Source organism: Trichinella spiralis (assembly GCF_000181795.1).
Source record: "Trichinella spiralis strain ISS 195 chromosome Unknown Scfld4, whole genome shotgun sequence".
Taxonomy (NCBI): Eukaryota; Metazoa; Nematoda; class Enoplea; order Trichinellida; family Trichinellidae; genus Trichinella; species Trichinella spiralis.
Window position 1 is genome coordinate 4,852,803 of NW_003526943.1, and position 23,325 is coordinate 4,876,127.

The 23,325-nt window shown below is 32.9% G+C and overlaps 3 protein-coding genes across 3 annotated transcripts; all 3 read right to left on the reverse strand.

Moving 5' to 3' along the window:
* Positions 1 to 474: 474 nt before the first annotated feature.
* Tsp_01224 (putative bromodomain protein) lies at positions 475 to 952 on the reverse strand. The gene is made up of 2 exons (XM_003376971.1): positions 908 to 952; positions 475 to 846 (listed from the first exon to the last, which is right to left on the reverse strand). The coding sequence occupies exons 1-2, from the start codon at positions 950 to 952 to the stop codon at positions 475 to 477; spliced, it is 417 nt and encodes a 138-aa protein (XP_003377019.1).
* A 1,400-nt stretch (positions 953 to 2,352) lies between these two features.
* On the reverse strand, positions 2,353 to 13,574 carry Tsp_01223 (putative ribosomal protein S7e). Its single transcript, XM_003376972.1, has 33 exons — positions 13,411 to 13,574; positions 13,219 to 13,336; positions 13,062 to 13,127; positions 12,907 to 12,927; positions 12,200 to 12,253; positions 11,829 to 11,939; positions 11,696 to 11,770; positions 11,487 to 11,627; positions 11,352 to 11,419; positions 11,058 to 11,213; positions 9,737 to 9,788; positions 9,512 to 9,674; positions 9,317 to 9,447; positions 9,082 to 9,250; positions 8,011 to 8,609; positions 7,667 to 7,957; positions 7,467 to 7,608; positions 7,233 to 7,393; positions 6,975 to 7,144; positions 6,775 to 6,919; positions 6,524 to 6,709; positions 6,244 to 6,372; positions 5,940 to 6,150; positions 5,749 to 5,866; positions 5,462 to 5,677; positions 5,233 to 5,394; positions 3,840 to 4,995; positions 3,533 to 3,772; positions 3,296 to 3,415; positions 3,086 to 3,181; positions 2,820 to 3,036; positions 2,607 to 2,682; positions 2,353 to 2,518 (listed from the first exon to the last, which is right to left on the reverse strand). The coding sequence occupies exons 1-33, from the start codon at positions 13,572 to 13,574 to the stop codon at positions 2,353 to 2,355; spliced, it is 6,090 nt and encodes a 2,029-aa protein (XP_003377020.1).
* Positions 13,575 to 14,659: 1,085 nt separating this feature from the next.
* Positions 14,660 to 19,991, reverse strand: Tsp_01222 (putative kinesin motor domain protein). The gene is made up of 27 exons (XM_003376973.1): positions 19,878 to 19,991; positions 19,712 to 19,823; positions 19,380 to 19,570; positions 19,240 to 19,324; positions 19,062 to 19,081; positions 18,581 to 18,747; positions 18,388 to 18,512; positions 18,226 to 18,348; positions 17,966 to 18,141; positions 17,718 to 17,852; positions 17,598 to 17,653; positions 17,433 to 17,541; positions 17,186 to 17,362; positions 17,025 to 17,119; positions 16,799 to 16,943; positions 16,633 to 16,743; positions 16,498 to 16,581; positions 16,333 to 16,428; positions 16,099 to 16,248; positions 15,978 to 16,056; positions 15,897 to 15,945; positions 15,702 to 15,831; positions 15,442 to 15,621; positions 15,188 to 15,301; positions 15,063 to 15,110; positions 14,931 to 14,996; positions 14,660 to 14,779 (listed from the first exon to the last, which is right to left on the reverse strand). The coding sequence occupies exons 1-27, from the start codon at positions 19,989 to 19,991 to the stop codon at positions 14,660 to 14,662; spliced, it is 3,057 nt and encodes a 1,018-aa protein (XP_003377021.1).
* Positions 19,992 to 23,325: the final 3,334 nt, after the last annotated feature.

Genomic DNA, 23,325 nt, shown 5'->3' on the forward strand with positions numbered 1-23,325 from the left:
ACGGAAAACAGTTACTCTTCTCACTTAGATGATGGTTCACCACTTGCATGGACAAATACGGTGAGCAGACGAGACCAAAACACACTCTTGTCAGTCGGTACGTCGCAAGAGTACCTCCCGGTCCAGAATTCTTCCAAAGAAAACGGCAAACATCACGGTCCTCCTCGTGCAAGCCCACTTGTGATGTCAGATTGAAGGGCCACTCGAAAACGCCAGAATCGAAGCAGGATTCCCAGCAAGTCAGCCTGCAGCTTCGGTCCTGAGTCGAGCTGCTCATTCAGAGACGTTCCTTCGAACTTCACTGAGCCATCAACAACAATGCGATGCTTCATCGCCTCTGGTCCCTGTTGGCTGACAATGTGATGAGGAGGTAACACGTCTGTCCCTTGGGTCCTTTCGACGTGACCTCCTCAGCCCAACCATTCTCGAAGTAGCTCCGGGAATAGACGAACGCACGCTCCATCTTGATGGCTCTCAGGCTATCCGTCGTTTGAGTGTCTCGAGACGCCATTTCGCAACAGCGAAGTTATCAGGCAGGTCCCATTGGTTCTTTCTCCAGAGCAGTCGTACCGAATGGCGAGTTTCATCATTTCTTTCCGATTCACGCTTTCCTGATGGTATTATAACAATCAAACAACGGTCAGTAAGTATTGTTTTTATTGGGGACTGCCGCCGACGGTGCGTTACAGCAAGCTTCTTCAACCACACAACAACGACTATGCACACGTACCTCGGTACTACCATACTCCACCTCTGATCTTCAAGTCCAAGTCTGCATACGGTAGCTTCACCTTTCTTCCGCTTCGTTGTCTGGAGGAAAAGAGTTATTAGCTCGGTCCGCGTCCGCTACAAAGGCTTAGGAACAGATGCAAAGGTGCACTGATAAGCCACAAGATAGTAAATGAACATAATCACTCAGATTGCTCGTGCACTTTCTCGCCAATTCGACCATTACTTCCTCATTCTACAGTAAGCACCGTAGCCTGCGTTCAAGTACAGACCACCAGGTTCACTGACGAATAATTTCCAACATCAAATATTGATAAAAATTGTTTTCAAAATCCTGATCACTAATAGGTATAAACTTCAAAATAAATAATATAATAGAAAAACGAAATTTGTATGAATGATAAATCTTCATAAATTTTGATAAAAACAAACTCAATAATGTTTTTGATTAATAAAAGTTTTTAATACTAATGTTTCATCACTGCTATTAAAGTCACGTAATCCTAAATGAAAATATTTGAATCAATGAAATAAGCAAATATTGCAGCTAATTACAACTAGACATTGAACAATTAATTCAACAAGGACAACCAATAAGACAAAGGTACGACGGTAAAAAAGGGTAACGCGTTCAAAGACCAGTAAGAAAACGCGGTGAAAATTTTGGACGAATAAGACCATCCCTCCCGTTCTGATTGTTTGCAATATTTTTCATTTCATTGGCTGAAATATCTCAATTTACTTACAATTATGATGTGACATAACTTTAATATTTCGAAAGTTTCATCAAATTTATTTTCATCGAAATTTTTTTTATTTAAAAAAATTAAAGAATTCATTTCGCTTCGACGGATGCGCATATTTCTTGCATCACGTATGCTGAATGGAATCGTTTGATAATTTCAATCCGTTTTCATCTTGCAATGGAAGAATATTATTTAATTCTTCTCTAATTTTTTAATTTAATTTAATTCTCTTCATGCTCAAATCGCCGTTACCAATTCATCCGATATGACAAGAGACGAGAACAATTTCTGACAAAAGCGTAGTTGACACTATACGCATAAAACTCTCAGAATGGCGAGCAAGCAAGTATTTTGTCAGACGAGCAAAAACAACTGTTCATTGACATTTCTTCGAACAGTACATAAGAAAATTCGGGTGGAGGAAAAATTTTTCATCTCTGTTCTGCTCGTTACTTTCACAATGATTAATGTATCCGACCGGCATCTTTGAAAAAAAATTCGTTGATGCAGTATGTTTCAGCATTGTACATTATGATGACAAACGTATCAAACTTTGGGTAACGACGCTGGTAGCTGTATGAACTGCAAAACTGACAAAACGGAACAGTGGCACAAAGTTCGTTGCGCAGTTAGAATTGTTCAGTTGGACAATGAATTTGCATAAAACTTTATTCATAAATTTCAATTCTGACCTCATCTTCGTGGGTGAACGGGAGAAAATTTTCAGTCTCGTTCAGAATAGTTTCATTAAAAAATTGAAGTAAAAAAGAATAAATAATAAAAATGAAAAAGAAAAAAAATTTTCCAATAATTATGAATTATGGAAAATTCGTATTTTATATTTAAAAAATGCATTAAAAATGAATCACACGTCTGATCAAATAATAAAATGATTCGAAGTGGGATACAACTCGCGCACTGCTTTTTTCGCCGCAGCATGTTTTGCGGTTCGATAACTTTTTCCACTACCAATAAAACTTCCTTTTCCAGTAACAACGACCTGAACATGCACGCCGCTGTTTCCTTCTTCTCTGTCCAAAATGCTTTCAAAGAAGAAAAAAACCAAATTATATATACATATAGCCAAATGCAATAAGCAACAACAACAGTAATAATAAGAAGTCAAATTACTTGAATTGGACACGTTCCGGTTCTAATTCCAGTAAATGTCGAACTGGTGATATCGGTGGATGACATAAGCATTTGTCTGAAAATGAGAATGAGAATGAAAAGTGGAATGTCAGCTAATGTTCAATAAGGTTAGAGGTAGTTGAAGTGAAAAAAATGAACTTGCGTGTTAAAAGCCCCTCACTGCTTCCCCCAGGTTGGAATTGCATGAATAACTAAATGAAGTGAAGTCGCTCCGTTGTTTACCAATTTCTTCTGCAATCATGTTGTAGTAGACTTGCCAGACGGTCGCTAAACTGCAATGAGAATCGAGAAAAATCGCTCCTGCTACTGATTCGAAAATATCACCCAACGGTTTCGGAACTTCTACATGTTCGGCAAATTCACTGGTTTCTTTTTCATCATCGTCTTGTTCTTCTTCCATCATGTAAAGCTGAAAAATACACATATAAGAAATAAGTTGAAAAAACAAACAAACAAACTTCATTGTGAAAGTTGACACTTTCTTTCAGTCCTCTCATAGCCAAGACGAACCGTTCATTCACACTGAGCAACTCAGCATTGAAATATAAGAAATACTAAAAAAAAAGAATTTAATTTAAAATGAAAAAATAAACAAAAAATCCCTGTTGAACAGAAAGAAAGAGGACCTTTTGAAAATGATTCAAAACGGCCATGGAAGCGAAAAAAACGTTGTTCACAAGTGCCGCTCTCAAATCGGACAGCAGGCCAGGTGATCGTATACGCTTGCTGCTGTACAAGTGCCTGCTGATCAAGTAGTCGAGAATCGCGTCGCCCAGAAATTCAAGACGCTAAAAGTTTGCAAATTGGCAGTTTCCATTTGATTTCTTCATCTCGTTCGTATTCAATATTCAAACAGGCGACTAACTACTAACTAATCAACAACTACTAAACTCACACGTATATACCTCGTAACTGTCGGTCACTGGCGTTTCGACTTCGTTGTACGAGCTGTGGGTTAACGCTTGAATCAAGTAGGCCTTGTTGGTGAACCGATAGCCGATTTTCGCCTCAAAAGAGTTCAAATCGTACGCTGTCCATATTGAATGGATTTTCGCCTCAGGACCGATCAGCACACAATTTTCTGAGCAAAAAGCAGTGGAAGAAGAAGAAGAAGAAGAAGAAGAAGAAGAAAGTAAATTCATCAGCTGAAGAAAATATCGTAAAAAAAGAATATTATTCACCGAGAAGAACATGGCAAAAAATAAAATTCACATTGCCATCGATGTCGATGCCAAACCATTTGAGCAACTTGATCGCCGGTCGCATGCCGGCTTCCAACAAATAACAGCCGACCAACGCTTCGACACAATCAGCAATGCTCTTGTCGTAGATCACTTGATGAGTGCGATTCAAAGAGCACATTTCGTAACGTTCAGCAACAACAACTGGTGTCGGCGTATTGGCTTTCAATGCCTCATTCTTCTTTTTCGAATCGCCTTCATCAATCAGCTCGTTCACGGATTCGTATCCACTTTCCAAAGCGGCCAAGCTTCGAAAACACGGAGGCAGCCACTGGGCGGTCGGATCGAACGGTACCGCGGTCAGTTTGGCTTGCAGCAGCTTCTGCTTGCCAAGGTTGAACAGGTTGGTGTTGCTGACGATTTCGGAACGCAACGACGTCAGTCGACCCTCGTTCCAGTTCGTCTCCTTTATGAAAACGTGCAAGCTGACGATGAATTTCAAAAACGAATCGCCCAACGCTTCCATCGATTCCAAGTCGAACATATCCTGGGCCTTTCTCAACGTCAACGCCCTCAACACATCCCGACACTGCGGTCCAGGCCGGTGTTGGGCCGGAGCCGTCGCCGTGTCCGAAACGTCCGACGGTTCGACAAACAAATTCAACTCGGATTCAGGCAATGCCGGGGCGGCGACGAAAAAATCACTTTCACCGTCTGATTCGACAATTCCAAAGTCCACTTTCTCCAACGGCTGCTGCTGCGGTTGTATTGATGACAACAATTGCAGGGAAAAGTGTGTATCAAATAAACATTCGTCATTCGATTCAGCTGTATGAGATTCGGCCACAGAATTACCAGTTAAAATGTCCAACTGATCGTCCACTGGTACTGTCGGACATGCATTGCAAAATCGCACATCGAACTCTTCCAACAGTGCCTGGGTTTCGGGATCAATGCTACCAGTTGCTGTTGCTGCTGCGGCACTGTTGCTGTTCACGCTCAACTTGCTTAATTTCACCGGCAACTGATTGTCCACAATGCACATGTCGTTCAACCGGGATGCTAGCAAATACCAGTCTTTATTCAACGGCTGTATTTCGCAATTTTCCTCCAACACTTCTCCGGGAAACATAGCTTCGCGAAGAATCTGAAGTCGAAGCTGTTCAGCAATGAGCAGATGATTCATTCTAAAAGAATTTTGAGAAAAAATAATAAACAAAAAAGAGAGAAAAACAACCCCAAAAGTGTTTTCCACCAGATTACGGTGAACATTTCGATCGACAATGCATACTATCCTATCAATGCACTGGTCCTTCAATTTGGTCAACATTTCAATTAACACAATTATCGTTAATTAATTTGTAACATAATAATAATAGGAATAGAAGCAACGTGGCGAATATTAAAATCCAAAACAAACCTACCGGTAAAGTACAGTTGGTAGAAATATCAGACAACGCCACATCGATGCCGGCATTGGATGTATTATTACCAATTCGGGTACCAGTTTGCAATGACAAGAGTTGGCGTCGTCGTCGAAATCAAACAGCAGAATGGAAATTGGCTTTTCGCACAAAAGATTCAGCCTAAAATTCCAACGACAACGGCAACAATTAAAATCACCGAAATGAACGCAAAACGAACACAAAATACCTTTTAAAAGAAACCATCTTGACACTGAGCAAGGGTTGATTTTTGTCCAACACTTTCACCTGTTTCGTAACTTCGAAATATTCAGCAAACGATCTGTACATTTTTAACGGGAAAGGCGACATCGGCGTGCAAGTGTTGTCGACTGCAGTGACGAAATAATAAAAATCACGATCGTTTTTATTCTTATACCAAGGATAAACTACTGCATTAAAATAACTGAAAAGTCCATTTTGAAAAACAAACAAACAAACGTATCTACACAACATTAATCATCAATTAAAATCAACCTGCTAGAATTCATTATAAATTTTTCACTTCTCTGCTGCGGTATGTGAGAAACATCCTTGCTCCAGTTGATAATTTTTTCGGCAGTAGACAAATCCACACTGCACTTTGAATTATATTCTAAACAAATTAAATTAATTTATTTAAAGGAATATTTTCTTTTATGCGTCGACAATAATTTGACCATTTTTACCGCATTTTAACGGAACAATCAAATAGGAACAGGCGGCATTTTCTGGATCAAAAATGAAATCCTCTTCTTCTCTGAACAAATAATTTTTGAAAATACAACAATGAAATGAAGTCAAAATGTCCAGCTGATGAGCGGAATAGGATGTTTCTTCGACAAATTCAATTTCTACATCAATATAACTCTCGTCTGTGAAAACTGAAAATCCAGGAAGCTAAACAAATAGATTGTTGAAAAACAAAATTTCACCTAACAATTGATGAATACGAAGTATATATGAATTGAATGAATGAAATACAAAGCTTACATTTCCAATCGGTTTCGATACAAGTATACCCAGCCTTGGCAAAAAACTTTCAATAGAACTTATACTTATGGCATAAAGATAACTCTTCTGATCTGCTCTAGGTATTGCTTTGTATAACGCATCGGGCACCTGCACAATTCAACTGATCAGTAATGGAACATAATAATTAATAGCTGATATATATATATCTATAATTCTGAATAAATTTCAAACAGAAAATTTCAAACTTTCTTCAAAAGAAATACATTTCAGCAGAGAATTATGAAGCTGACAAAATTACCTCTTTCAAATAATAGCTTCTACTGCTGATCGAAAAAAACTGTTCATCTTCTTTCAATTCAATTTCTTTACGGACAGTCACCGGCGGTATCAAAAATTCATTCAATTCACCCATCGCATGCAACATCTTGGCAGTTTCGAATGCAGCGGCCATTTCAGCTAGTTTTGCATTCTGCATTGGTTTTCCCTACAATCAATAATAATAATAATAATATGTGCATACCATAATGAATGATAATAACAAAATCTCACTTCAATTTTCTTTTTTAAAGGTGAAGTTGTCGGCAACTGAACAGTGGCAACATACGATATTGACAAATCCTTATTCAGAATTGTCTGTACACTGAACTTTGGACTACTATCAGCGAATCTGTCTTTACGTAATTTATTGCAATAACTATAACAAAGTAACATGTATAAAGCATAATAAATTAAACAGAGACATATATTACCGCTTAATCACATTATGAGCAGAGCTGAGTACTAAGCAAGCCGCCTTCTTTACAAGGCCATTCTCTTCAAAATAAGTATAATAAGGTTCTACTAATGAATCAACATCGCCATTTGGTAAGTTCACTTCTTTACGGCAATTGTCGACTTGATCATTATTTCCGCTATAAGACTAAACGAGAACTTTGAAAATGGAAAACAGAAAAATCAAAATGCACAACGGAAAAATCCACCAAAAACATGCAAAAATCACAATTCACACGATCTCTATCTTTAGTTCTCGTTAGAATATTTAAATCACGTCCATTCACCTTCAAAAATTTTTCCGTTTCCACAAATGAATTCAACATTTCTTGAAAACTCTCCAAAAATCTGTCCTGAACCAAAATTGTATAATAAGCAATCTTCTGTCGAGCTCTGCCTGAAACATACAACAAATAACAGGAGCACTGATTGAGCAGAAATTTAAAATATATTTTTTAATATTTTCTTACCTTTTGATTGGACAAAAGATCGAAAAGTCAATGGTGTATCAAAGCGAATGACATAATTGCAATGACGAACATCGATTCCTTCTTCCAAAATACTGGTTGCTGCAAGTAGATTAAGCTTTCCATGTCGAAAATTTTTTAATACCTACAACAATAGAATAGAAAAGCTAAAAATGAAATGAGAAAATCAAAATCAAATATACTTCTTCTTGTCTTGCGAAGGAGGGTTCCGCAACTTCGGCTGACATCCTGCTTCCGACGACATAATCGACCTCGAGATAACTATACGAACGCGGCTGCAGTTTCTTCGCCGTGTCTATGAGGATCTGAAAGGGTGGGCCATTTGCTCCATTGGTATTTTCGAATTTTCTGCTATTATTTTTCTCCAATTGGAAATTCAACTCACCGCTATACAATAAGCTACCAGGCGTTGATTGACGAATACAATTCCAAACGGCTTGCTGTTGCTGGTCAACAAATTGTTGACGAATGAACTGCCGTTTTCAGAGTCGAGAATGTTCAACAAAGCGGACAGTCGGTCCGAAACCACACACTTCAGCTTCTGGACCGAGTCGACCAAACCAATATGCCGTTTCAATTTGACGCTGGTCACTTTCAGGCAAGTTTTCAACACTTCAAGCCAAACCGAGCTGCTGGCATCCGATCCCGACGTGAACAGCGAAAACAGATTATTGTCCTCGTCGTCAGCAAGCAAAGTCGAGATGCGAGTTGCTAAATTCGTCGTGCTTTGTAGCATTTGCTTGCAAACTTGCAAAGCGCACCACGGTCCAAGCTGCCCCATGATCGAGTCCAGCTTGGCAAGCACGTCGCAGACGTGCTGGATGTACAAGGAGACGTTGCCTTCGCATTCGCGGCCGCACCGTTCCAAAGATTTCTGCGTGCTCCGCACCAGATGCTGAAAAAACAAATCCAACTCGTGCCAATCGTACTTGTTGTCGTTTTTGCATGCAACGATCGCTATATGAGGATCGGCCGAGTAAAGCTTCAACAATTCCGCATGCGATGTGCCAACAACACGACTGCACAACGTTGTCTCCAAATTGCGAATCGCCTTCTGCAAGCCGATTTCGTCTCCTTTTTTATTCATAACCGACGCCGTCAAACCCAATATTCTGGGCTGTATTCCTGAAACGAAAATTTTCTCAATTATCCACTTCACACCATGCGTTTAATCGCACATTTTGTTTACACCACTGCAGTAGGAAAAACAACAACTGTTTAAAATGGATAAACAACTGAATAAATTACCTATCAATCAAGCACTGACATCGACCAGCCGAAAATAACCTTTTCCCCCAACTTCAATAGCCTACTTATATCAGTTTCAGACAGAGAACTATATACGCATAAATGATTCATTGAATAAATAAAGCTTTTTACTTCTAACATTGACATTTCGAAATGTGAAATTTAAAAGTCACTCACACGTTTACAAATCGAATGAAAAATTATCACCATCAGAATTATGAAACTGGCCAATATCTCTATGTGTTTTTGCTTTGTTAAAAGTTAATTTTGTTAAAAACAAAAACTTTCAAAATTGTAAACGATAAATTGAAATCAAAAAAACTACTCATTTAAAAAAGTCAATCATTACCACTGTCGTTATTATTATAACACAACTTGTAAAGTTCCATTATTTTTTTGTAAGGATGTTGCTTTGTAGCGTGATGGCACTCATCGAAGACGATCAAGTTGACAATATCAAATTTGATAAATCCATGGGTCAGGATGTTTCGGAAAATTTCAGCCGTCATGACGAGCACCTAAATTAGTTGAAAGGTAAAAGTTGAAATGGTGAAAAATAATCAAAAAAGAACAGCAACCATTACATGAAACTTGTCGAAAAATTCCATCCAAATCTTGGCTGACCAACAATCGACTCCCAAAGCGCCGTGGAATTCACCAACTTTCAGGTTGGTATTGATTCGAATATGCTCGGCTTGTTGTTTGACCAGTGGAACTGCAATGGAATTGTACAAGGCAATCGACTGACAAATCCAAAATCGTCCCCCTCACACATATACCTTTGTCCACAATAAACAACGATCTCTTGCCGCCTTCTTTCAGCGGCTGGTGAACGGATTCGGACATTTCTCGAATCAACATTACAGCAATGAACGTTTTGCCGGTGCCTGTTCCAAGCGTGACGATCACATTTTCCTTTTTGGCACACTCTAACAGCTCTTTCTGGAATAGGTTTCGACATCTTTTAGAAATAAATAAACAAACAAATAAAAAATACTTTCAACCTGATATAATCGCACGTTCTCCAACCGACCGCTTTGTTCTTTCTCCATTCTGCTGTAAAAAATAGCCGATTATTACACACCCTGCCATAATAAACTCGAAATCAACTTCACTATTATTAATACAATTACATCACTAAAACTATTGCTATTTTTAATACACAATACAAAAACGTAACTTTTAGTTAAAAATGACCTAGAAATATAGAACATTGAATAATAACTTTAGATGATAAAATGCTAAAATAAAAATTGAAAATTATACGTTGATTTATTAAAACGAAGTAAATTTGATTTTAATTAAATAAAATCAACTTATTCTTCAAAATATATACATATGCAATACTCTTTTCATCTAAATTTAAGTAATTGAAATTTCATGCAACAACAAAAACCGAAATTATTAATTTGAATAAACATTACATTCACAGTAAATCAAAGAAAATAGAGAAAATAAAGTTCATATATATATTTCTTAGAACAATGCACAAATAAATAAAAATTTACATTTTATTTATCAGTAAATATTAAATAGTAAACAATTTCATTGTTATACAAATTATATACTTTGAAACTGTCGTAATTTTTAATCCGAATTACTTCCATAAACCATACTGTATATCATAAAATAATAAGGTATTAGATAACTAATTTTTTAATATTGGTGATTTTTATAAATAAACGCTTTTAAAATGGTGCATTATTAATTCGTATTCATTTGTTTTTCTCATATTCGAAATTTCAATAATCAATTCTGCTTGAAATGAATATTATAAAGTAGAACATATTCGGAAAACATTTATTATTCGAATTAATTTTTATGAATAAATGATTGAATATACATATAAAACGTTAGCTTCAGTTTACTGATCATCATTTATTCTCTCCTATTAATACTGTTTATCAGTATTAGTTAAAACTGTTTATCAGAGTTCGAAAACTGTGAACCAAAACTTTTGATGGTAAAATCTAGTTGAACTAGTTTTATACTTCTTTTAGCATTTAATTACGAATACAATTCCATTATTCTTTCATTATATTCGAAGTAAAAAACATTTGCATTTACATATCCAAAAAATATCCCAGCATGGTATCAATGACGACTGATTTTTCTGACATGTAATTGACTGTATTCAATTACACCACTTTGAAGAATAAAAACAAAAACATAATTTCATTTCACTTTATTTCTCAATTATTCCCATCAGTACAATGGAACTGGAAATTCAAATTTCACTTCTTTACCAGTCAAATGCTTGTATACTGCAGCAAAAGTTTCTGTCTAAACAGCGAAAATTATATTACATTCAAGTTCACAATTCACTTTACTTTATGCTCAACGGCGGCCTTCTGATTACGATCGAGGTGAACTTTCAACAACCGACTGCCGTCCAAACGTACTCGAATACGTTTACCAACTATTTCAGCCGGAAACACTATATCGTTCAAATATTCATCATGCACAGCAGCCAAAGTACGGCTAAAGTACGAAAAGATAAATAAAATAACCATTATCACAGACACACTCCATTTCATCATTAAAGCTGAGGCGAACATTCAAAATTCAATTTAAATTAATCTGAACACGAAAAAACTGCAACACAAAATCATTTCCAACCTGCGAGGACGTTTTTGCTTTTGAGTAATTTTGCGTTTACCACGGGTTGGTTTAGGAAGAATTCGACGCTAAAATTTGAAATAAACTTTCCATATCCAAGAAAATTTCAAATGTTGAAAAAAAATATCATCTTACTTTTGCAACAAAAACAACATGCTTTCCGCCAAATTTTTTTTCCACTTCATGAATTAACCGAACCAAAATTCGTCTATACTGCTTATACTGTGGAAAGGGTACAAAGACGATGATAACCGCCCTGTTACCAACGTCAATTTCCTGGGAAATTTTTTTTCAATATATAAAAATAAATAAAAGTTACAATTAATAAAATTTAAAAACTATACTTTGGCAGATACAAAAGTCAAATCTTCTTTCACGTAATACTGCAAATCTTGTGAATGCTTCAAATCATATAAAACCTTAAAAAATAATAATAATGACGTATATATTAAAACAAAAAAGTTAACAGAAAAGTACTTGTGACACATGGCGTTCCAATTCTGTAACACAGTCTTTGGATGCTCTGACTAAATTATTCAGCGTACCGTAAACCATATCGATATTATTCTTGCGAAATGTAGCGGAATTCTAAGAAACAAAATTTATTATATAAACTGCTTATTTCATCAATTATAATACAACAATCAAATGAATAATTAATTCCTAGCAAGATTTGCTAAACTTAACAAACCAAATTGTTACCATTTATATATTACAACAATAAATATATAAAAAGTCACGAAATGTATAATAAAAAACAAAACATAATAGATTACGCATAAAAACAAACATAAAATTGAATGATTTAATCATTTAAGCAAAAAAATGCATTTTTATAAACGGATTACCGAAAGACACGAATATTGTACCGTAAACATGAATTCAAGTATTAATAACAGTTTCTATAAAGTAAATTAATTTACTGAAAAGTATTGCATATTAAAAGAGCTAAAATTGAACTTTTTCAAGATTTTATAATTTTTTATGAAGAAATTTATATATTTAAACATATAGAAAGGAAAAAACAAAATAAAAAAGAAATTAATGCAAATAGATGTCGACTTAAAACTTACCTAAAGTTTAGAATAAATAACTTGATGAAAAACGATGAAAATAATAATTTTTGTACAACACGACATCAGCATCACCAAATGGGTCGTTTATTTTTAAAAAATACATTAACTGCATTGGGTAAATATTTATGATTGTTTGAAAAATGTTCTACATTGGCATGTTTGTTAAAGCTTGTTCTTATCAGAAGAAAAATATTGCAAAATTCAAATAAATTTTTTAAAATTTAAACTGACTACTACCTTTCATAAATGCCATCATGTGTAATTTTTTTTAATTCAGCTTTTATTTGATAAAAGATTTTAGAATCCCCGTTATAATACTAAGTAAAACTGTTTTCAACCACTGTACACCATACAAATGATATAACAAAACCACTACCCTTAATTTATAAACATGATTACTTAAAAAATTCAAGTTTTAAATGATGAATAGTTTCAATCGACAAATATAAAAGCTGTTCTTTCATTCATCCGTCACATACGACCAATTCGTTGCTGAGTTTCTGAATTTATACAATTGATGAATTCTGATACAAGCTTGCTGCATTTCAACGTTTTTTGACGATTTAAATCAAAACATTTCATCACTTCCATTTCTTTGTCCATGCACAGCTGATGACAACTGTACTGCATAAACTTGGTTTTCACGTCTTGAACAGTGCTTTTCAATTTTTGTTCCAACTTCAACTGTTCCGCTTCTCCCCTTTTAAAAGTTTTTCTCGATTTATGGCTTTCAGAATTACGCTAAACCAATTTCATGTTGACTGCTTTATGCGTAAATTAGTTCTACTCACTTTCTTTCTTTCGGCATAATCACGTTCCTGCAACTGACGTTTCAATCTAGCAACTTCTTCTTGAGTAGCAATCAAATCTTGCCGCAATGTTTCGTACTGTATTCGATAAGCTGACTCTCTGAAAAATCACGCATCATGCAAAATATGTCAACACAGAATGTTTTAATGCAAAAGACAGTCTAAGATACTAACATCAGCATGTCATCGATCACGGGATCTTCAGATTTAAAAATGTCTTGACTGCCAAATCGAAGACGCTGTATAACATCATCAGCTATACGAACCACATCAAAAGCTTCCATTTCACTTTCGTCCTCCATAGCATCTCCATTCGTTGAACTGGCTGCCATGCCCATGGTTAAATAATCTAAATTAGTCTTGCCTCGTTATTTCAGGTAATGCATGCTGAATATACATTCACCAAAAATACACTTCATAGTCAAGAATGTACTATGGATAGATAAAACAAAAACTGAACATACAAAAATTTATGAATTCAAATTGATTAAAAAAGAACTGAAAATTCAAACCTTAAAAATTCAATATACAACTTGCTTAGAAAGCATCAACTGATTCATCTCAAATACAGCTTAATTAGAAAAAACAATTCCTAAATATTTATTTTCAAAACATCTTTCATAATTAAAACTGTTTTATAATTCAAGAAAAACAAAAATTACCTAAGTAAGGCACTCAATATCACAGTACAAAATTGTGATAATTAAGTGTGATAATTTTATCAACTGATTCGTATCTTTCGTGATCAACTTTATCTTGTAATATATAAATTTGATCTTATTATATTCAATATTAAAAGTTAGAATTTTCGTTTTTAATAAAAGGAAAGTAGATAATTTTCAAGATAATTTGAATAATATAAAAATCTTGCTTAATTTTTTGACCAAAGATTATTTCAAATTTCAAAAATATCTATCCACTGTGAACCTACATTAAAGGATAGCTGATTTCAGGTAAAATTGCATATTAAGATAAGCAATTTTTATCAATTTGAGACGTTTTTCAAATAATTGCTATTCATTTTCAACTTTAGCTGTGAATAGGTACAATATTTGCCACTTCAAACGTTTTCGTATTTTGTTGATTAATTTTCATTATCATGTCAAAAATTGAGAAATTCAATTATTATTTGTATTAATGTTGAATGGGACTGTTTAACATTTGCTTGTTAAATAGAACTGCTGTTCAGCATTTTACAGCATAAAAAATATACTTTTAAGCATTCATTGTAGTGGAAGAAATCAGTGTCAACAAAGAATAAAAATTAATTAAATAATTACATTTATTAAAATAAATTAGAATGAATTTTATGCTAAAGCATTATAAATGTGATGATTTTTAATGAACAAATAAAACTGAACTGGAATGTAATTAATTTCAAATTTCGCTCATTAGAAAATGTCATATAATGAATAATTGTCGATCAGTGATGATCAGCATGCCGGTCATCACTGTTCTCAGCAGACCGTACACTTCTTTGCGAAACATCAATAAACGGAACAGGCAAATACGGACGACTTTTCGACTTTTCATTCAATGCGGACTGAAAAATAAATGACCACTATTAAGCAATGGCAAAAATAAGCTTTCTCTACAATCATGCATGCACATCATAATTTCTTGTGTCTTGGCAATAATAATAATGTTTTTCTACTTGACATTCAAGTAAAAATTAGCTAAAATCACACCATCACCTGAATATCATACGGCTGCAACTCATCCATCGGAGATCCGCTAGTTTCTCCCATTTTAATGCGCTTCTGCAATGGAAAAGAAAATAAATTCACACTACTCAAATACAATCAGCATATTTTGTTAAGATTTACCGCTCCGACAGCAACTCCTCTAAATGGGGAATTATAGAAGCTCATTTTCTGAAAATAAAATATAATGAAATTTCACATTTCCCACATAAGCTAGTCAAATTTCAAATCTGAGCAATTGTATGTACCTTTTTGTACGATATCGGATTCACATTTTCTATATTCCGCGAAGCATTTTCTATATTGGAATTCTTTTCCAAATGAGGTCTTGAAACACTCTCCTCATGAACTACACCATTTTGCTAAAAGAGAAGAATAATTTGGACACTTTCGACTACAATATCAAAATATACATATCTGATAAACTGAGGATTAACAAGAAAGGATTAAAAAATGAGGTTCAAAAAAAATAGATTGCGTAAAAAGTAAAAATAAAAATTACCAATGAGGAATTTTTTTTACGCATTTCATCCATTTCTGACTGATGCTTTTGAAAATCATTTTTCAAACAATTATTCTCTTCAAAAAGGTCAGTCTTTTCCTTTTCTAATTTTTCTGCCTTTTTATTTGCATTACCCATCTCCCTTTCCAATTGAATTAATTGCACTCTTGTGTTTATCATCTGAAAATACATCAACAATTAATATCCAGTAAACAAAAGATAAACAATATGTAAACAATGAGGAAAATTTTTTTGCAAACCATCTCAGAGAGGAATTTAAGAGCTACGCGAGCATCGTTGACGTCGTTGATCTCATCATAGCATGCTTCGCCTCTTTTTGCATTTTCAAAGTTAGAAATCTGTTTTCTGAGTTCTACAATAGCTTCATTTCTAGAAAATTTAAAATATCATTCATTTGAAATATATATATTTTAAAAAATTAATCATAATCACACCTGATCTGAATCGACTTTTGAATTTCAGCATATGGCATATTAGAATCCTCTGCATCTTTCTAAAATAAATGACAAAATCACGGGTGAAAAAATACGAACGATATTGACTGCGATCATATTGACAAAATTTAAATATTGGATAGTTGAAAGTATTATAAAACTGAAAATTAACAAACAAAAAAAAACAAATAGTTAAACATACGCTTGAACTAGGTTCATCCAAAGTATTTTTCTTATCGAAGTTATTTTTCAAATCCAAAAACATTGATGATATTTCATCAAGCAGTTGATCACAGAGTTTCTCTGCTTCCGCGCAATGAACTGCAAGATCAATTTCATGCAGCAGCATTTTCTACAAATGAAAAAATAAAAATTACAAATCCAAAACTGAGCATAATTTCAAATCGGTGAAGAAGCAACAATTTATATGATATACTTTGATTTCTTCTGCTGAAATTTGCTTTTTCTGCTCTCCCATTGCACCACCTCTGCCGACTTTATCCTTTTTCAGTCGTTTAATCATTGACATAGACTGGAATGATAATTCCCAATTAAACAAGGTGAGAAAATTAAATTTCACTAATTCAAATTCAATTTTTACAGTTTCATATTTTTTTCTTAGAACATTCAATCTACGTTCCAGTTGCACTCTAACTTTCAGCGTTTCCATGGCACTTCGTTTTTCCTAAAATTTCATTTCTTAATTTTTCAAATTTAATTTTCAAATGCAATGCACCTTTTGCTTAAGTTCGTTAATTTCTCTGTTGGTTTTGGCTTTCCATTTCATAAATTTATTCACCTCCTCTTTGTGTTTTCGTATCAACTGGACTTTCATTTTTCGCAACTCCTAAAAATCAATTTCTGAAAACTGCACCACATTTTCCGCTTCCATTCAAACTTACAGTAACTTCAGACTTTAAGTTATTCACATTTTTATCTTTGTTAACAATGTTCTTTTTCAAACGTTCCATATGTAACATTTCTTTGCTCATTGTAGCTATAGCTTTTTCCAATTCTTTAATTTTTTGCCTTCTTGTAGATTCAACCCTGCGAATGATAAATTTGCTTGATTATAATTAATTATCAGGCAAATTTAATCGTACATAAAAGAAAAAAAAGACAAATTACTTATTCGTGTTTTGAATAGCTGTAATTTGATGTTCAAGATTAGTTTTCTCCTCGATCAAGTTTTTGATCACATTTTTCAGACGATTCATTTCGGCCTAAATGAAAAGAAGAAAACATTTTTCAAAATGCACATCCAAAATGGAAGCATATTTGTTATTAACCTGATAATTATTCTGTTCAACTGGAGTTTCTGAGTGAACACCTATCGTTTTAACGGCGACGTCAAGCATTTGTTGCTTTTCTTTAATTTTTGAACTCAGTTCATCAACTTCCCAAGCTAAACGATCTTGTTTATCCAAAAATTCCAGCTCATCAAACGAACTGAAATCGTCGGACAGCTAAATTTCAAAAAAAACACTCTGATTTAATAATTATAATTTAAATGAAATGAAAGTTTCCTTTTAATACCTTTGCTTCATTTACGGAATCATCTTTCGGTGGTGGTGTTATGCTGTTCACAATTACCTGAACATGTGAAACGATCTCTTCGACTGTGGCCATAGAAGACGTTTCAGCTCTAAACGAAAAGCGTATGAGTAAATATGGAAAAAAATGCAAAACTTAAAAATGTACAATTTTTCACGAACATCCCACAACATATCTTTGTAATAATCACGCTGCATTTCCATCTGGAAAATAATGTCAAAATATATTTTACAAAAATAAAAAAACATCAACGCTGCAGTAAATCACATCATTATGCTGTTGAAAAAGCACAATATTCCGACGCTTCATCGCTTCATATTCTGCAATGAATTCCTCCGAAACGCCGATGTTGTACTTTTTCGTGTAAACCGTTGCCTCCAATGCGTGTCGTAATTCTTCATTCTGCAAAACAACACAAAATTAGAATACAATTGAAATCTTTTTTTAAAAAATCTCTCAAAAAATGACTTATTTTGCATTAGTTGAATGAAAATTATTTATCATTACAAATTTACCTCTTTCTGAAGGCGCAGCAACTGATTTGCCATTGGATCCAAATTCACCATGGGCTTGTTCTTGATGTTCCTTGCACGTTCAGCATAACGCAGTGTATTCAACGTCTCGTCATGATTGCTGGCTGCTGGTGAAATGCAAGCAATCATCACAGTAACGCTGTTGCCGCCCAGAGAATCTTAAAATTTCCAAATTAAAAATATAATATGTATATACTTATTCTAATTCAAATAGCAACTTTTAATAAAGCAGTTATTATTACCTTGTAAAATACGCGTCAACTTTGAATCCCGATAAGGAATGTGCATTTTCGAATTACCATCATTAAGGGTTAATGCTGAAATTACGTTTCCCAAAACCAGCAATCCTTCGTTAATTTTAATTCCTAAAAATTTCAGTCACTTCCCATTTAATATCGAATTACCTTTATCATTTTTATTTTTCATCATATTACCTTCTTTCATACGATCACCTTGAGCTTGAGTCTTCTTCAGACGTTCACTTCCAGCTAAATCAACCAAATTCAGCTTTGCTTTGTAGCAGACCGAACTGTAAAAAGAATAAAGAGTAAGTGTAAAATGTTGAAAAGAAATAATTTTTTTTAAATTCCCGCCCACCTGGATTCTTTTGAAACTTTATCCATGTAAATCGTAAAAATAGCATGAGACCGAGACGATCGAGAGTTCATTGCTGTTTCACCTTTGCTGCGATTGTAACAGCCCTTGATAATGAACTGTTGAGCGTCGCTTAAACTCTTCACCGGTTGTTCAGTCAAATTTTGCACCTAAAGTATAATTATAATTTCAAATTTTACACTATAGGATGTAATTTGAGAATAATAATACAGCATTTTAACTGCCATAAATTCATTCATATGAAAAAATCAATATTTACAAAAATAAACATAAAATAGTTTCCAAATATTCATTAATTCAACAAAGATAACCATAAAATATTAATTTCATAAATTGAAATCATTCCCTTAATTGGAGCAATAAAAGAATTCATTTTTCTCAAAATTATACATTTTCAAAAGTACAGTTTGGAATTAATATTAAAAAAAATTAAATAAAAATTGCCTAAACATTATTACATTACGGTACTAGCACAACACTGACCTACAATAAACTTCATAAAATTAAAAATACCTCAGAATTATTTATCATTCAAAAAGAATAATAAACTGGCAATAATTAAAATGAAAGCTCTTCAATGTAAAAACTCAACAAAAAATGGTGATATAAAATCCTTTATAAAAAAAATAATTTCGATAAACATACATAAACGCCACCGGTAGCATGCTCACGAATATTCAATTGCTCACGTTCACCAAGAATATCAAACACCAATTCATTGTAAATCTAAAAACAAACAAACAAATACTAAACACTAAATGCAAATTTTAACTTATCATACTTCGAGCATGGAACAACGAAAACTGCATTCAAATTCATCCGAACATTTTTCAGCTTGCTGAAACAAATGCGCCACAATTTTTCCAATAAGGCCTGTATTTTCAACATCCCAACCAACTAATTCTTCAGTCCCCATTGTGTACGTTTTTCCACTTCCTGTTTGGCCATACGCAAATATTGTGCAATTGTAACCTTGAAAAGAAGTAAAAATCACAGCAGCTATCACATTTAAAAAAACAGGTGCCAAAAGGAAAACAGAGGATATTTTACTTCGCTTAAAAACAAATCCCAGCAAATAGGCTAGAAGAAGAAAAGATGCTTTCGAAAACATACCTTCAAGAAATTTTTCCAGCAGTGGCAACGCACAAGAATTGAACACCGACTGCTGTGTCGAAGACGATTCAAACACATGATCAAATCCATAAATTCTGTCGTCAATTATAACCTAAAAAAATAAAAATTATTCCCCGAAAAGTAAAATATAATTTATATTTAAGACTTCATTCGACAAGGAATCGCAGGTCAGGCACACGGACGCTGATTCATTCAGTTCCCGTTTAAGTAAAGGGCGGCAGCGCACAGCCACGCGTACAGGAATTACTTTATCCGACATCAAAAAAATATTTCTAAAATCCAAATTATGCAACCAAATGATGTGGACGTATCAGTGCATAAGTTTTTGAAACAATAAAACTGTCAGATTGGTTGAGTTCAAATTAAACACTTCAAACACAGATACTGTAATTAATAAAATGTAGGTTTAATGTGATGACCTACATAGTGAAGTTTAAAATAAATTATTTTACATTTGACATGACTAAAATACAATCAGTATTTTAAACCGAACATTTTATTTCATTATTTTAATGGTATTTTTTGAATTTATATTTTATTATCTATCGTCGCATAAAATCATAAATTAATTTCATGAGTAGAAGCTTTTTATATATCCATAATATCGCTTAATTTTTTTAACGTCAGTTTTTCAAATTTATATGTTCTCATTATGGTATTAAAAGTAATATTATTTCTTATTTTACTTGATATTACTTTCTTTTTTGTTTTGTTTTGTTTTTAGCTGAATATAATTTCAATTTATTCAAGCTACTACTACATTTAATTAAATAAATATTCGGTGACAACATTTTTTCATATGCTCTGATCAAGATACATAACAATGAAGTATAGTTGATAAATGTATGGTAGATGTTACGCAAAACATCCATACAAGTTATTTTCAGACATGGCCTTGGCTCTAAATAAATGTGCAGTATTGACTGTCAAAGTGGACTCTGAAAAAGTAACAAGACAAAACTATGAACAAGATGTGCAATCTATTTGCACAAATGGCAGTAGAAACAGTTTTATGACATATTTATATATACAGTTAATAAAACTTCATTTTCATTCTTTGAAGCTAATGCTTTTTGGAAAATAAATTATTTTCTCATTTCAAACAATTCAAAAAAATATAATTTGATAAGCAATGGAGTTATTATTAAATGAAGAAATTCGAAACAGTTTAACTTTTATAAAATAATTCTTTCAATAAATTATTTGCAAGTGAATAATTGGTGTGAACAATCGTTGATGCAATTTACTTTTTGCGATAATGACTATATTTTTATTGCATATCTTTTGCACTGAATTGTAAAAGATACTGCAACTGTGCCAAGTAGTCAGTTGTCCATTTCAAAGCATTGAAGCATGATCATTATTTACAAATGAATGGAACTAATTTTCTGAATATTAAAAATCGCATGCAAATTTGCTAAAATAAAAAATTCCGCCCAAATTGTATTTGATAATACAAAATGCAGAAGTATTTTTGCATAATTCTGAATCAGAATTTAACCCAAACGAGAGCTTTTTTACATTTCCATTCTATAAGAGCTAGTTATTTTGTTGCAAATTGAACAAACAGATTGAATGATCAATTGAACAACGTTTCCATGCAATAATAATAATAATCAGTTGAGCAATTTCAATTTTTATGTTCTCTAGAAAAGTGATGCGTTAAAATATAAAAAGAAATAAAAAATTATCGATTATCATATTCAAAAAGCAATGTTGGATGGAATTAATTCAAAAAAAAGTTATATTCAATAAAACAAGAAAAGTTTTTAGTAATCAGAAAAAATAAAAAGTTGATTTAAAAAATTTTTTTAATAAAAATTGTTTCCAAAGTTTAGTGATGTGAAGCAAACAGCAGGAGTGACCAATTTTGTTTGGTGCCAGGTAGAGTTTTCCATAAACTGTTGCAATTTTCTTTGAAGAAATAATTCGACAATTGCAACTTGCAGCAGTTTGCTGTTGTTGAATTGAATTATATATATATGTATAAAGTGATGCATTGACTAGGTGCTTAATTTGTTTTGTTCCAAAATGCATATTAAAACAGAGCTTACACTTTGAATAAATTGAATCTTGAGCAATTTTCTTATCACTTATGAGTCGTCTCCGGGTTTAGAAAATTTTCATAGCATTTGGTGTGATAGTTGAAGCTATCAAACAAGCAAACATCAAGCGAGCAAGCGAGCAAGCAGGCAACGTTGATAAGCATTTCACATACATGAGCAATTGTTATGACAAAAATAACGTTGTATTCGTTGTAAAAAGGAAAATCTTATGGAAGAAAAAAAATTTATTTATCAATTATACACATAACTGAATTTGTTTAATTTTTGAAATAAATGTTTGATAAAGCGTTATATCACTTACAAATCTCATTTAAACAATATGCAAATGCAAAATTAAAACATTTTTATTTTTAAAAGCTATTTTTTAGCAAATTTCCAGTCATTCCAACAATACAAATTCATATTTCATGAATATATATACTTGTGCAACGGTTGTACAATTTTAATAATTAAACGTTTGAAAAAATTATTCAAAACTGCTATTCCAGATTTACAGAAAAAGTGTTCAGCAAAAGAGATATTATATTCAGTAATTGGATAAATTTATTGAATAAAAATGAATAAATGAAATGCATACTTGGTAAAATTTTGTGCAAAGAAAACTGAAAGATCAGAATGAAAAATGAAATACTATTTATTAACGCAGTTGACTTTTCCCCGATTAGCAAATTCTCGTCGTAGCAACAATGATAATGATGCTGATGATGATACGTCGGGAGATAATAGCGTGAAAGCATACCGGAAATCCGTTAGTAAAAGCAAACGTGAACACAACATGCGCAACAAGGACGGTGATGAAATTTCAATCGAATTTTTCGAAGAAGGAGAATTTTTTTAGAAAAAGAAAATAATCAGCAGGTAATTTTCATAAATTAATAAGTTCAATAAGTTTATGAAATTTATTCATATTGAAACGCTTGCATTGATTAATTTATCCGCAGAGTGTTTGCAAATCAAAATGACAACTCATTTAAAAAGTTTTCCATCCCAAAAGCTACCTCAGTTGATTTGAATTTGCACTTTTTGAATTCATTTTAGAATATCTTCTTCTTCCATTTCTCTTGTTGTTGCTGTGCAAATTATTAATAAACAGCAACAATTTTATTTATTTATTTATTCATCAGGTTCAGTTTTAAAATTATTATCATAAAAATAATTACAAATTGAAATTACTGCAGAGCGAATTGAAAATTTAAATTTAGAACATAAAGAGATGAAATATAAAATTCAATTTTCTTCTATTATTAGTTTAGTGTATAAATTTTACAATTTGAATATCTCTTCTAATTCTTCAGTTGTATAGCGTGAATTTGAAAATAAAAAAGATTAATAATTCTGTTATAATGAATTGTAAATTTTACAATTTTACATTATAATGCATAAAGAGATGTAAGAAATTGGTTTTTTTACCTTATTGATGATGACAATAAATTTTGGCAGCGATGATTTAATTTAAACTATATATACATACATGTATGGACGATTCAATTTTAGAATAAAAAGTAAAAGAGTTGTGAAGGAGAATTT

Bases quoted from the DNA above. Each gene is read 5' to 3' on its own strand.
- Tsp_01222 (XM_003376973.1), bottom strand. From the start codon at position 19,991: ATGTCGGATAAAGTAATTCCTGTACGCGTGGCTGTGCGCTGCCGCCCT. The intron at 19,824-19,877 runs GTCTTAAATATA...TTATTTTTTTAG, and splicing joins GCGATTCCTTGTCGAATGAA to GTTATAATTGACGACAGAAT. The intron at 18,748-19,061 runs GTAATGTAATAA...ATTATACTTTAG, and splicing joins GTCAGTGTTGTGCTAGTACC to GTGCAAAATTTGACTGAACA.
- Tsp_01223 (XM_003376972.1), bottom strand. From the start codon at position 13,574: ATGGGCATGGCAGCCAGTTCAACGAATGGAGATGCTATGGAGGACGAA. The intron at 7,145-7,232 runs GTGAATTGTGAT...GTTCTCGTTTAG, and splicing joins GAACTAAAGATAGAGATCGT to TCTTATAGCGGAAATAATGA. The intron at 3,037-3,085 runs GTTTGTTTGTTT...TGTATTTTTCAG, and splicing joins GTGTCAACTTTCACAATGAA to CTTTACATGATGGAAGAAGA.
- Tsp_01224 (XM_003376971.1), bottom strand. From the start codon at position 952: ATGGTCGAATTGGCGAGAAAGTGCACGAGCAATCTGAGTGATTAT. The intron at 847-907 runs GTTCATTTACTA...AAGCCTTTGTAG, and splicing joins CGAGCAATCTGAGTGATTAT to CGGACGCGGACCGAGCTAAT.